This window comes from Saccostrea echinata, unplaced genomic scaffold (assembly GCF_033153115.1).
Source record: "Saccostrea echinata isolate AGI-Se365-2 ecotype Australia unplaced genomic scaffold, CSIRO_AGI_Sech_v1 ptg000029l, whole genome shotgun sequence".
NCBI classification, from domain to species: Eukaryota; Metazoa; Mollusca; class Bivalvia; order Ostreida; family Ostreidae; genus Saccostrea; species Saccostrea echinata.
In genome coordinates this window covers 13,972,004-13,987,191 of record NW_026889778.1, presented here as the reverse complement: position 1 = coordinate 13,987,191, position 15,188 = coordinate 13,972,004, and the positions used below count along the sequence as shown (strand labels likewise).

The 15,188-nt window shown below is 34.1% G+C and overlaps 1 protein-coding gene across 1 annotated transcript; it reads left to right on the top strand.

Annotated features, from left to right (window-relative positions):
- The first annotated feature begins 5,461 nt into the window (after positions 1-5,461).
- Positions 5,462-10,572, top strand: LOC133195630 (uncharacterized). Its single transcript, XM_061331521.1, has 4 exons — positions 5,462-5,784; positions 7,222-7,530; positions 7,638-9,367; positions 10,305-10,572. The coding sequence occupies exons 1-4, from the start codon at positions 5,544-5,546 to the stop codon at positions 10,356-10,358; spliced, it is 2,334 nt and encodes a 777-aa protein (XP_061187505.1). The 5' UTR covers positions 5,462-5,543; the 3' UTR covers positions 10,359-10,572.
- The last annotated feature ends 4,616 nt before the right edge of the window (positions 10,573-15,188 follow it).

Below are 15,188 nucleotides of genomic sequence, written 5' to 3'. Positions count from 1 at the left end.
GGCTAAAATGATCTTATTTACCTAATTCATGTGCATTTCATTTATCACTGTATTAATACTGATTACAACTGCAAATTCTATCGTCGATACAATGACCTTTTCTGCAAATACAACCGACTATTAGGTCGAATGTTGACTGATCATGAAATTTTATAAAACAAATTGTTAGGCCACTATTTTCATACTGAATAATCTACGGATTTCTCCATTAAGACATAATAATAACACCGCGGGTGTATAACCGGTCGATAGATAGAGCTGCTTACTCCTCTCTGGCACCTGATCCCACTTCTGATGTTTTGAGTGGTCTGTGTTTCCCCTGTTCTCAGTTTGTATTGAGTGTTGGCCTTTTGAGCACGATTACTGTTCATTATCTTAAAATTTCTTTTTATGATAAAAATCCAGTTTGAAATAATGACAGAAAAATTAATTCTTGAATAGGTATTCCGAAAAGTAGTCAGATTATTTCTACTTCTGCTGGAATTTCTTTTACCTTAATACATGTAGTTAGACTTGGAAAGATTTTGTTTTCAAATCTTTACCTCATTGAAAAATATATATATTATATCAGTTAATGATCGATGTTTTGGAAACAAGTAGCTGTTTTAAACTTAGCAAATGGCAATTAACACAGTGACTGTAATAAACTCTTACGTTCTCATTAACTCCTAAGAAATGTACATGTACATATGTTAACATTTTATAAAGCCACAAAACAGTTAGCAATCAGAAATGTCTTCATCAGTACACAGTGTTTATTAGTTACTGCGACATATACATCAGTAAATTATTTAACATTAATTAACTTCACAGAATATTTTTTTATAATGATAAAATAAATGCACCACTGTTTCTAAAAAATAATCCAGTTTACATATAAGAAATTGTTTGATATTTCATTTAAATTTTAGGGTGGGAATAATGCATTAACATACGGATAAAATACATTCCTCTCTATTGTTTAAAATACAACTGTTCAAAATAAATATAACTCGAGTTTTCTATGTGGCTCCTCAAATTCATCCTTTATTGCCTGTAATCAAACGTCCGTTAATGTATATCTAGTTGAATATATATGTAATTATCTTAATTAGAGAACTTATGTTTACGGGACATAGTGTGTTTCTACAATCGAATTCAGTTTTTGTGTGTTTTTATTAACTTATTACTGAATTTTAGCATAATTTTGTATTAGCATAGATCTCTTAAGATTCCTATACAGGGTGTTTCATAATATATGTAACACATCTAAATGGGCATAATCTAAATATCAACCATGATACCAAAAATACCAAAATACCATAGACAACCATATTAATCTAAAATTATGATAATGCAAAATGTCGGGAAAATTATAATACCATGAAGTAACTGATGATGTAATTAGTGACGTCATAATTTCAGCTGTTCTCAAAATGGAGCACAACTAGCAACAACAATTTTAATTTGTAAACTTTTATTAGAAGCATGATATCCTAAATATTGTAAAGGGTGTAATGAAGAAAAATATCCAGATCAGAAAGCGCTGTCTAGTTTTTCATTTATTAAGGATAATTAAGAAGATTGAACAAAATACAATTTAAAGATGAAAGACAGTTAAATCCTGCCCCCATCCCCCACCCCTGAAAAAAAAATCAAGAAGAAATGAGAACATTGTCAAAGTAAAGTCAATCAATGAAAAAAACCTCAAGAAAGTCAGACAGATCTGAGTTTATTGGATTGTGACAATGTAAGTGTATCAAGTGTATTTAGAAATCTTCGATTTGAATTGAGTGTGTCTGCATACAATATTTCAGCATTGCAGCATTTAAAACCAACTGACATTCAGAGACGGTAAAGTTTGCAAGATTGAAAGAAAGTGCGAAAAAGTGGACGTCAGCACATACCGGTAGTTCTAAAATGACACATTTATTTAAATGCATCTTTAAATAAAATAATAAATATGCACTCTGAGGGTTCTAAAGAGCTAGAATCTGGTAAGTATTCTGTGAAACGTACAAAGCAGTGATGAGAAATTTCTGAACAGGAGTCTCTTAACTTATTTAGGACAATAGTAAGGAAAAAACTTGGAGAATAACATTTTAGGAAATCGTTGCCATAGAAACTGAAATGGAGAATGTTGGATACTTCTGACTTAAAATAATAATTTTAAATATCTGTTGATTATGATATATAAAATGTATAATTATTATGAAGCTTTTGGTGTAATTTTTCTTTCTGCCTTCAGATGTGTGACATATATTAGAAACACCCTGTACTACCAAAAGGAGAAATAAACACAATTTCAATGCTTTTTATTTGCTATGTAATCATAAAAACTCACTCTTGATTAGGTTATTAAAATGTATGAAGATATTCATTTAGACACAAGTCTGCGTTATGTATGTATCTCCGACATTTTAATTGTTTTGTCTAAAAATACCTTTAATGATGTATTAATAAAAATGTTTAACATATGTTTGAATATGAATAAATGGCCATTTTTTTCAATTTTAATTCAATTAATATATGTCATATACAAAATAATTAAAAATAAAACTATTATGCCATATATTACCTTAATTACAGAAAACTTACTTACCTTGTGATATTACCAGATATGCGTTTTCATAAAGTTGCAAAATGCATATCAGTCTTGAATGAACATGTTAAAAAAAGAATTTTCTAAGTATATTTATTAGACTTATTTTAAGCAGAGGGATTGCATGCAAGAAAATTATTTGTATATACATTTAAAAAGCATTAACACTTTTTATAATGAATAACGCCTATAGTTTATTTACTAAACTACACGTAAGTACATGTACATACATGTAGTGACACAATTTATTTTTGAATATATTTTTATATCATGAAATGGTTGATTGCTTAACTTTACAAGTCTCATTCCTTGCGGTTGTCTTGACATTTGATTTACTTAAAAAGCTCGATTCCTTGTAAGAGACTAGAAGTACATGTATCCAGATTATCTTGCTTATGAAGTAAATAGAAATGTTAAGATAATTATATAACGGACAGTGATCAAGTTTCAAATCGATTAAAACAATGTAAAGATGAGAGCAGTACAAACAGAGACCTCTGAAGAAGCAGAGGTGGGATCAGGTGCCATGAAGGTGCAAGTATTCCTTGTCGACCGGTCACATTTGATCAGTCAGATAAAACAGGGTAACTAGATTAATCAGTACAAAAAGAATGGCACAAATTTGTACATGTAAGTAAAGTCAAGAAAAAGTCATTGTATTGATCACAGAATTACAAAATGTTAAAATTACACGAGATTGTTGATACCCTGTAACATCTAACTTATCAGTAGCCTGCTGGAATTGACAAATTATGTGTAACCAAGAGAGTCGGTGCATTACTTACTTTACGAAGAATTTTTCTTCATAGTCCCTGAAATTATAATTAGTAGCACGGTCATTTTAAATTTGTGTAAAACAAATGATAAGCTATAAATCAATCTCAGCAACTTACAAATTCGTTCCAATCAATACAATTTAGAAAATCAAATGATTACAGTCACTGTAGATATGAAGTCAAACAAGCCTACTGAACATTTTGTTCTTGTATTGTATTGTAAGTTATAAGTTAATTATGTTTTCTTTGCATTTGTGCGCCGTATGCTGTTAACATTCTACAAATGTTTAACATTACCCGTAAAGAGCAAGAACCACTTAGGGCCTCTTTTGGCCCTGAGAATTTCAGAAAAATCGAAACTGCTCAGTTTTGGTTGAAAATGCAGTATTTATTACTTGGACCCTTGGTGACCATGTACCTATTGAACATGACGTAATTTTCTCTCTAGTCAATGTATTATGACGTCATAAAATGCGTCATTTTCCTCATATCCTGTAAATTCCTTTAAAAATGGCCAAAAGTTGAAGTATTTTTTCAATATTTCATATAGAGCACAACCTCTGATCCAAAATATGCAATTACATAAAGAATGATCTGTTTCTTAAGATCATAAAACATGTTTTAATTTTTGGATCGTGGGTTGTGCTCATATTTTAATCTGAAGATAGTCAAATACGCATGTTTTCTGCAAAATTCAAGAACATTGCATTTTCTAATAGACTGATATCCAATACCTGGGTTCTCAAAAAGAAATTTTATTACAGGAAATGAAAGAACAAAGTCTCTACTTTATTTTGATATATGAAATGGGACAGAGGGTGATAGTCAATTAATTGATATAAGGACAGGGCCATTTTATGCATAACGCGAACCTAGCTCTTTTAAAACATAGCTGAGAAGGAATTTGTATCTTTAGTCATTTTACACTCCACACTTTTTTCTTGTTGCATCACATTTCCTCAACCCATCGCTGGACAAATCAGAAAAGGGGTTCTTAAAAGCAGGACATCAAAAGACATTTAAATTGCTGAAAATTATAGTTACATGTATTAGCATGATATTTTTTAAAAGGGCTAATCTAGTTCCATTATGTGTGAAGATGTGAAATTTCAGTGTACTAGTATATTATCATTACTTCCATTACTCAAGACATGTCAAGGATAGCAACAGCTACTTAAAACTAACCCCCTCAAATGCAAATAAGGATGTAAACACAAAAAAATATAACATTTTAAGGACCCTCTCTACACTTCACCCGAATTTCGGGGTACTTTTGGGTAGTTAGACTGACTCACCATTTCAGACAAAATAGGATAAATTTTAATCTGTTTTGTATGATGTAATTCAAAATAAATCTAAGCATTCTAGACATTATATAAGAGCAAGATAGAGTAGTTGAAAACTTTATTTGCTGTATTTTCTCCATTTGAGTAAGCAAAAGCGATTTTTCTTTATCATTACTTCATTGTCTTTGAAGATTTTTCCTGGATAAAAAAGGCACGCTTCCTATATTGAAAATGAATTAGTTAATTTCCTTATATCCTTCTTTACACTATATAATTTTCTCAAAGTCCAAAAACATCTTTCATCAGTGTATAGAGGGTCCTTAATGCAGCTGTCAGATATCAATAATGAGAGTAGCAAGTGGATGTCAAACACAACGTTGTTAAAAATGATTAATACAGTATACGAGTAATATATGTTTCAATTCTTGTTTGAGAAACCATCAGCTGTTTAAACCACGCAGTGGTGTACCTAACTTTCATTTAAAGCTCGCAAAATCCTTTTGCATGACATTGCAGTAAATTTGTATAAAGGAAGAAATTCAAACATGCTTATTTATGATTTTTTCCTTGACAACTTCAAGACTCTGTGTTTGACATCCAATGTATAACATACATGTTAATAAAACTCAGAAATACCTATCACTATTTCTATTTTATACATCAAATTTCAATACTTTAGTACTTCCCGACCATATTTGTGACGTCGTCTGACATGACATCTCATTTGCATACAAATAGAGCTTAAATTATGTAAAACAAGGTGGATATAATATATTCAAAAAAGTTATATGCAATCCACAACAGACTGTCAATTACATTAACCAGCAATCATTTGGCAGAGTTGCTCCGAAGAGTCGGACGTATGTGCGACATCATACTGGATCAAACGCCATCTTTGATATGATTCCTTTCGGATTTTTTATCGTGATTTTTTCGGTGTGCTTGGAAATCGTTGTCACACAGAAGCCATGTGATGGAGTTCTTGGACAACAGTTCCGGCCTGATCCATCGGACTGTAGAGTGTATTACCTCTGTGGTCAGGGGAAGGACTGGAGACTACAGTGTGGTCCGAATACCGTGTGGAACCAGGAAATAGGCTCGTGTGTTCCCGTAGGATCTCCCGAGGACAAGTGCACACAGGGTTTGTATAACCTCTTAATTTTTTTCTTGGTAAAAGCTTAATGCTCACACATTAGTCAAATTTATGGAAACTGTTTACTCCCATCAGTGTACAAAAAAAAACTTACGTACCAAATACAGATAAAGAAGAACAATAAAAGCATACATGTACTGAATGAATATTTAAAATGGACTTGATTAATAAAAATAATTTTTAAAAAAAAACTTCAATCTTTGTAGGTAAATTTCTATTTAGAATGGTACATTTCTTTTATATCCAATTAAAAATCTTGAATCGTCTACTTAAAAGCTGGTGAGAGTCAAAATAATTTCTTTCTCATACTATACGAAAAGTCAATAAACAAACTTTAAAACAGAAATTTTTATTTATTTGAAAATTGAAATTTAATTTTGTTTGATAAGATATAACGGAGAATGTTTTTACGTAAAATAAAGCAAAGATCCATCTTAATGAAAGAATATACATGTAGCAGTCTTTATCAAATATTTCTGTTAAAAAACTATGTTAAACTTATTACCTGTGTTTATATGAAAAACAGTTTTAAATAGATACCTTGACATAAAATGATGGATTTTATTGTCATAATTCCTCTCGACAATTTTCAAGAGACGACAGAAAATGTAAATTAAATTTCATTAAGAGCTCACTAAACAAGCAGTCAGTTGTTTTAATTAGTGTAGAGTCAGAAACACGTATCAGTAACGCGGGCACCTTGATATAATTTTAAAATACATTATTAAAAGGATCAATAATTATTTTCAAAATTTTAAGGCTGAAGTCACTTTGAATGATAAAGCTGATCCAGATACAATTTTAAACCCATTAATTTTAATTACGAATATTTAATTCATTCTAATTAATATTTGGAATTACTTTCCAAAAGGATGTGTTCGTATGACACCAGAGTGACTAACATGTCTGTGCATAGAAAAGTTTTAAAAGACTTATGACACTTCAAGTTATGTAAAGTGATGTTACGCTGACAAGTTACAAATATGGTAATGCACGTCCGGATATTAACAATGGTGAATTTAATATTACCTTTGTTATTTTCTATTTCCTTTTTTCTAGCATCATAACGCTATGTTTTGCAGCATTAACTTCCCATTAAAGTAATAAAAATAATAAAACAAACTTTTTTAGGGAGGAGCTATATATGCTACTTATTAATGACTTGTCTTACACTAGGAAAGAAATATGAACGATTCAGAAATCAAATAGAGGCAGAGCACAAATTCCAAACGTAATTTGTTTAAATAAAAAAAAAAAAATAAACATACTCATAAAATCAATCCCTTTTGCGAACGAATTTGAAAGATTCCTGTTAGTTTAATAAAATAGCCGGAAGTATGGTATTCTAATAATCATAAAACATACAGTGTATTTAATGAATATCGTGTTAGACAGGTAATGAAAAACTTACGAATATATTGACAGGTAACAAAGACCCATTACCTCAGAAAGCACCACAAGGTGACCCAGGTGCTAGATCACCTGGAACCAGGCATTATTCACCCTTCAGTGAATCCACCTGGAGGCCTACATGTAGACCAGGATCCACCAAGCGGTTTCCTCACCCCACCCGCTGTGCTCAGTACTATGATTGTGGAGCCGACCCTAAGGAGGACTGGTGGGGAAAGCACCTGAGGGAGTGCCCTTATCCAACGGTCTATGACACTGTTACTGGAAGTTGTGAATACTACACAACTGTCAATTGTGGTCAAAGGAAAATGCCTCTTGATCCATGTAAGTGGAACTACATGTGTCTAACGTTATGTAGTATAAACTTAGTAACGTTTATCTTTTTACAGATAATCTTACAATTTTACTAATTAAGCTATTGTATCTTTCAGGTGACTACCTTGCCCAGTCTTGCAGAAATGCTCACTGCGCTCCCTGTCACATCCGGTATGCAACTTGTGCCGGTCTTCCCGATGGAATAAATACTTGGAGAGGACGTGAGAACACCCCGTTCTATGTTGTTTGTCAGGCGGGACGAGTGGCTTTCCATGGACGATGTATAAACCCCGAACCTGGCAAAAGACAGGTATATGATGAAGCTTTCCATACCTGTGGCCGTCCCATCGACTTTGAAATGGGACTTGTTCACCATATGCATCGAGGGGAAATGGGAAAAAGTGAAATTGTTAAACAAATACACCACGCAAAGAAAACAGAGCAATCTCATAAGTCACACAGTAACAACGCTCAACCCACAGCTGGTTCAAAGCAGACACCACCACAACAGAGCAAACCGCATATCAATCAACCTCAAGCAAGCCAACCTCCTCAAAAAAATTCAAACAATAAGCCAACAAATAATCAGCAACCCCCAGCTCAACCAAAGACGCCAAAGCCTCATATCAATCAACCCCAGAATCAAAATAATCAACAACCTGCGGCGGCTCCACCTTCAAACAATGCACCAAAGAATCAACCTGTTCAGCATGCCCCACATATCAACCAGCCACCAGGCGCACCAACTCAAGGCAAGCCAAATCAACCAACTGGGCCAGCTTCCCATCATACAAATCCACCTCACACCTCCCAACCTCAGATGCCAATACAACGTACTCCACATGCAAATCAACCACAGACACAGGCTCCGGTCAACAATCCTCCACCCCAACAACAGCAGTACCAACCTCCTCCACAGAAACCACAATATAATCCTCCACCTCAACGTCCACCTCAAAACTACGGTCCATCTAACCATCCACCACAAGCTCAATATCCTCCACAACAAGTTCCCAACTTCCATGGTGCACAGCAACCTCATATGCCACAACAGGTACCACCTCAACGGCAAGGTCCACCTTATAATCAACCACAAAGTCAAAATAAACCGCCACCACAAAACCCCAATTCGTTGCAGACATTCATAAGTGAAATACAAAGTAAAATGAGAGGACAACCACCGAGTATTCCCAATCCACAAATAAATCAGACACCGCCGGTACAATATCCAAATCTTCCTCAACCTCAGTATTCTAAAGCACAACAGCCTGCACAATATCAACAAACAGTAAGAGCTAAACCTGGAAGACGTCCACCAAGAAAACAACATATTCCACCTGTTCAGCCAGTTCAGCATATGCCAAGACAACCAGTGGTTCAACAAACACCCATTCAAAGACATGCTCCACATCCGCATCCAAACCAGCAGAGACCGCCATACTCTCAACCACCCCAAGTGCAACCCCTCCCGCCTGTACAACAGCAACACAGAGCTGCTGTTGCCCCTATGACCAGACCCGTCCACAATGTACCACAGCCAATTCGTCACCAAAATGTGCCTCAGATTGTTCAGAAACCAAATGCACCAAGGCCTGGTCCATTTCCTAATTCACAACAGGGCCCGTCTGTTCCATACAGACAACAAGGTCCACCCCAGCCACAACTTCCTAAACCTAGAACATATCCTCAACCAATTCAAAGAGCACATAGTCATGGACCACAACCTGTCCAAAAACTTCCAGTTGGACCATATCCCAAACCCCAACTTTACAATGAGCCTTCAACTGTTCGACAAGCAATAGGTCAAAAACATCCACCAAGACCTACACCACCCAGAACTAGCCAGGTAGGTAGAGCGTTTCAAAATAACCCCTTCAGGAGAGAGGTTGTGGTAGCAGATGCAAAGCGCGAAAAAATAGCGGACATTAAAGCCAGCCAGCTTCCTGCGCAGCAAAGCATACACTCCAAATCCGAGAGAGCAATGGAACGCTATTCCAATCATATCCTTGGAATAAATGAAGCATTTGAGCCAAAGGCAAATCAGCAAGCGAATCGTAATGCGCAACAAGCTAAGAAAACGTTTTCACATATGACTCCCAACACAAAGCAACATCAACAACAAAAAAATCAGCCCCCACAACAAAAGCAATCACAACATCCAAATCAACCACATTATCAACAACAGCTCCAGAATCAACAGCAAAAGACAAATGTCCCACGCCAGCTTCAAAATTCTCATCAGCAGAAACTTGTTCAACAACAGCAACAAAATCAGTTGCAACATCAACAAACTCAGCGTTCTTTTAATCATCAACATCAAAATCAACCACAATCTTTAAACAATATTCAAGGATTTCATTCAAACCAACCCTCTCCGACTCAGCAGTCCCATAATATGCAACACCAACTATTCCAGCAAAGGGCTATGCAACAGATAATGAAAGTTAATCCGACACAGGCATATGTCAATCCGCGATTCCAAACTCACCAAAACGCTGTGGGTAACAGTCGCTATTTGCAATCCCCCACGCCTACCGTGCTTAGCAACTACAATTTTCCACCGACAACAGCGAGTACGGCACTACTTAATAACAGATTTATAATTCAAAACGGCTTAGCGACGTCACGTCTTAGTCACAGCGCTGGACCCTCGTTCTCGCAAAGCTTATCAAAACTATCCCAGTTCGCAATGTCCAATGTGGCGTGAACGCATGCGCAATAGTTTGCCTAGTAAAGCGGTACTGGCGCATTTTTTGAAAATTTTGGATCACTTTCTTTTGTAGGGTAACAAAAAAAGAAGAATACCTCCCAGACGGTTACCGAAGCGAAGGGCATAATGGTCATTTCAAGAAAATAGTGCAAATTTAGTGAAAGTTTTGAAATGGGAAAGTGATATTAACTCAGAGAGAATGCTAGTATAGAATACATAAAATGTATCTGAAACTTGAGAGCTTTTGTTACTGTGTTGTGTTCGTCCCTAATGCAGTGATAACAGTATTAATTTATTTATTAATTTTATTGATTGTTTTCTATAAAATTATTGATTTGTTTTATCAGCGTTTGTATATTTGTTCAATTAAGCAAATGCAATGAAATTTACATGTATTTCAGGACATGGAAAAGTTAAATAGGACCACACAAGCAGTTTAGATATTGTTACAATACAGATTGACAGTAAGAATGCGAGATTTGGGGTGAAGAGTATATTGACTTCATAGCTTTCCGTCATGGCTCATTAAAGCTCTGGGGAAAACATATAAAATGTGTGTAAGATTGATTGATCGATTGTTGTTGAGTCGGCAGTATTTCAGCCATATACTGATGATGATTAAGATGATTAAGAATAAATTAGGTACATGGTATATTATATACATGGAACATAAATGATTTTGTTATACCATTTATTATCATAATGATAATACAAGACTTTCTTTTTTCTCAGTCTCAGAAAGAGTCGAAACAATCACCGCATGTGTGTGTTATGGAAATAAATGAGAGACATTCTCCATAATTAACATTGTTTCTACGTGATGAAAATCCTCATTCAAACATTTTTGCAAATCCACTTTTATTTTTTTTAAAGAATGCCAGTTTATCTTAATTTTAAATCCTGTTTTTGGTTTGTTTTTTAAGTCCTCATTAAGAGTTTGCAGCTGTATACAATATACACAGCGACTAAACACAGAAAATTCATACATTTTGACTGAAATAAGTCGTGATAGCTCTTGACAACTATATATCTTAGTCAGTTAAATTAATTTTCGGCGCTCAGTGTAACCTCTGACGGGTTTCTGTCTAGGAGTGTCATAGTTTTAATTTTTAATTAAATTTTGAATCGAAACATTACTGCCATGATCTCTATTTAAAGACAGGGTGAATCATCTCTTCACCTATTATGCAATATATGTATATTCGAATCTTATTGTATGTTAAAAGATGGAAAATTGTGAAGTTTGGTGCACTTACTTTCTAAAAAAAAAAATTCTTTTGAATAATCTTAATTCTTTTCTTTTCTTTGTTCTTTATTAAGTCAAAATCAATAAAAATGAAAAAAAAAAAAAAGTTGGTTGAATACATATAAATACCTTTGTTTAATTATCTCTATTTATTTTTTAAATCTATTTATTTATTTATTTAAATTTCGGTACATCGAACATCAATAACTCGAATACCATGGATATGTGGATGTGACTTGAAAGTCCCAATAACATATTCTATAAGTATTTTACCCTTGATATCTCGAATACTCAGATATCTCAAAGTTTTTTCTCCGTCCCATCGAGTTCTATATAACAAGGTTTAATTATTTATTTATTGGTTGGTGTTGGTTAAGCATGGTCACAAGTAGTTGTAATTAAATCATTCTCACTTCTATAGTTCTGTAAACCGTTGTCAACTCCATATGGAGAATAATGAATTAAATGGTGATCTCTTTTTGAACTTACGAAATTCAACATATTTTGTCATTACCTTTGTTCTTTTTATATATTAGTGTCAAAATACATTAAATCATAGCCAGAACTGTTTTTAAAATTTTCTTTAAATATAATGAATTACATTATTATGGAGAGAGAAAAATATGTACGATTTTTGCACACTCACGGTTTTTTTTTAACTGCGAAAAATCAGCCAAAAGAAAAGCCCAGTCAAAATTACAAGCATTGTATCACTTTATAAATATAACGGAAATTCATTAAAAATTCAAAAGAAACATTAATTGTCCCTATAAAAAGAAACTCTAAGCATAAATTAAACCACAGGGTCCTGGGGCGAAGACAGGGAGAACAAATTAGATCAGTAACATACACAGATTTAATTATTTAATGCGTGACATTTCTGTGTTATAACCTTTTAAATTGAAATTAGTAACTTCCTGAGAAATTTCAAGAAACGTTGAAAGCCCTATTTGTTAACTGATAAATTCCACAACACGATTAGCCATTTTGATGATAAATTCCACAACACGATTAGCCATTTTGATTCCCAATTTTGTTTCAATTTCAGCTTTTGTATTGCATATAACTTTCTGATTTTAGGACGGGAGAGGGGTATCCCATAAGGTGTTTAAACCCACCCACCCCCCCACCCCCCCGTCGGAACTTGTAACTTTGATTCCACCTTATTTATAGGTCTTCCGTAAGTTGAATACCAAAAAATGCATATAATCCATTTACAAGCATTTCCTTGAAAAATGTATTTCATTTTACATCATAATGCACGCACAGAAAGTTTTTTTCTCTCACTCAAAGTCGAAAAAATGATGCCATTCTCTCAGTGGAACACTGGTTTTCATAATATTGCTCGTATATTTGAAATAAAAATGCACTAAACAACTCTCATTCATAAAAAAGAGAATTTACATATTCTTTATTGCCCAATAAAAAAAAATGGTGATCCAAAAGTTATCAATCAACTGCAACATTTGAATTTTATTTAAGATGCAATAGAGATCGAGTAATTAACATCAACTTAATCATTAGTGACACACCCCACGATATGAAGTGCATACATATGAAATGATAACCAATGGGACATTGTTAACGTTATTGAACTTTTGATTGAGGAAGACGAATGTAGGCCCAGGTGCTGATTATAATTTATATATAAATAAATTCACTCATTAGTTTGAAGCACCAAAAGTTTTTTCCACAAATGACCGTAGGAACCGGGGGTCACCGGCGGGAATAATTTGGCCGATATATAAAGTATATGTATAATAGTATACTATAGAAAACATACCTATTTTAAGCTTGTGTCTCCTCCATACTAAGTGCAATCCCCCCTCCTCTTTTTTTTTTGCGTCACGGGGAATTTTTGCTTAGTTGTGTCCCCAGAACTAAAAATGTCTGGTTGTATGCCGCCCCCCCCCCCCCTTCCCAAACTGAATTTTTTTCCTACAGGCCTGCAGTCTAGCCTCTGAATTAAATTGAAATTTTTTTTTTTTTTTTGAATCTAAATGGTATTTGGATAGAAATTACTTCTTTGAAACCAATTTAAATTAGGAGACATTTCTAAAGCATTTATCTAATATACAATGTTTTCTTTTAATTTAACCAAATCTTGATCTCTATAGAGATGCACCTGTGTCTCTTCACGGAGAACTGTTTGTCGACGTCGTATACTTCAAGAAATTTGAAGCTAATATTTTCTGTACATACTTGTATGTGTACATTTTCCAAATTAAGTTTTTTTTTACTACAAGCAGGCCTGTAATGTGTGTGTGTGTGGGGGGGGGGGGGGGGGGCACGGGGGAGGTGCATGGTGCATGCCTAGCTCCCCCAAAGAATTTGCTTACTGTAGTAAGGTGCCTCCTCAGTAATTACTTGTACAATGTGTAATGTCTCTTTTATTGCTTGTCAAGGATTTTTGTTTGGTAGTTACTCAAACTGAAATTTAGCCCCCCCCCCCCCCTTAACTGAAATTGCTTCCTGATGATAACCACCATGTTGGTAAAATGCCGGGATATCGTTTCCAACAACGTAACGACGTGCAAAGGACAGCGCCCTCTCTCCGTTTATCTATATCCGGTTTTGGTGACTTGTTTGATGTGTTGGCCGAGAAGTCTGATTACTTAAGCAGAGAAACTGTCATCGGTTTTGATAACAAACACCTTCAAAAGAAATTTGTTTTCAAGTTTGAAATATTTCACCGCTGACTCGCAAATTTATCTCGTCATTCTAGTCTCATACTTGACAAATGCTAGCTTGATAGTGTTTGTGAATTCATTAAATACAAATTTTGCATACAATACGTTCTCTCTTCCTTTTAATAAATGTATTTCTGGTTGTCTTTATGTTTTATGAAATAAAACGTTTCCCGAAACGTGACCATTCTTGATTCAATTTAAACTCCTAAAAGTCTTGTAATTATTAAAAATTTACTCGCATTGGGCGCGTTTTATCATTTTTATATTTATTTATTTACTTTTTCTGAAGTATCGAAATCACACTCTTTTTCCAATATACATGTATCTATATCTTAAACCTTCTAGTGCTATTGGAACTGTACGTTACGTATATATTTAAATTTATATACATGTGCACGATGCTTGCGTTCACTGTTGGCCACACTACTCACAATTAATTAACTCCACAAAAAAATATTTTTACTGCAGTAAAATTATTACTATGGTCATTGAATATTATTACTCCAGTAAAATTAAATTTAATTCAGTAAAAGTCATTAATTCTTTTCTAACATCTTAGCTAGCCAAGGGTTTCCGATCCGAAATCTACTCGAGATTTCGGATCGGAAACCCTTGGCTTGCGAAGATGCTTTTCTAAATGAAAACTGTGAATTAGCAAGTACTAGTATTTGAGTACGCTGATGACGTGTGGGTCACCAATATTCTAACACTGTGTTTGATTGGTTGATTTTCACTATATTTTAGTGAAAATAATTAATTGTGAGAAGCAATGACCAGTCTAATCTTATATCTATTTTGACGTAACTCATTGTGACGTAGGCAACTTATCTAATAGATACTTATAAATCTATAAATTTTGCAAATAAACTCCGAAACCGATGTACCAGAGTTTTTACTTACTCCTCTAAGAATACACTAGATACAATATGATGTCCGTAAACTATATTTAGATTTCACTGGCATTGTAAGTATCGTGCATTAAATTAAAAGTCTACTTTTATTTTCTATAAAAAGCCATGAA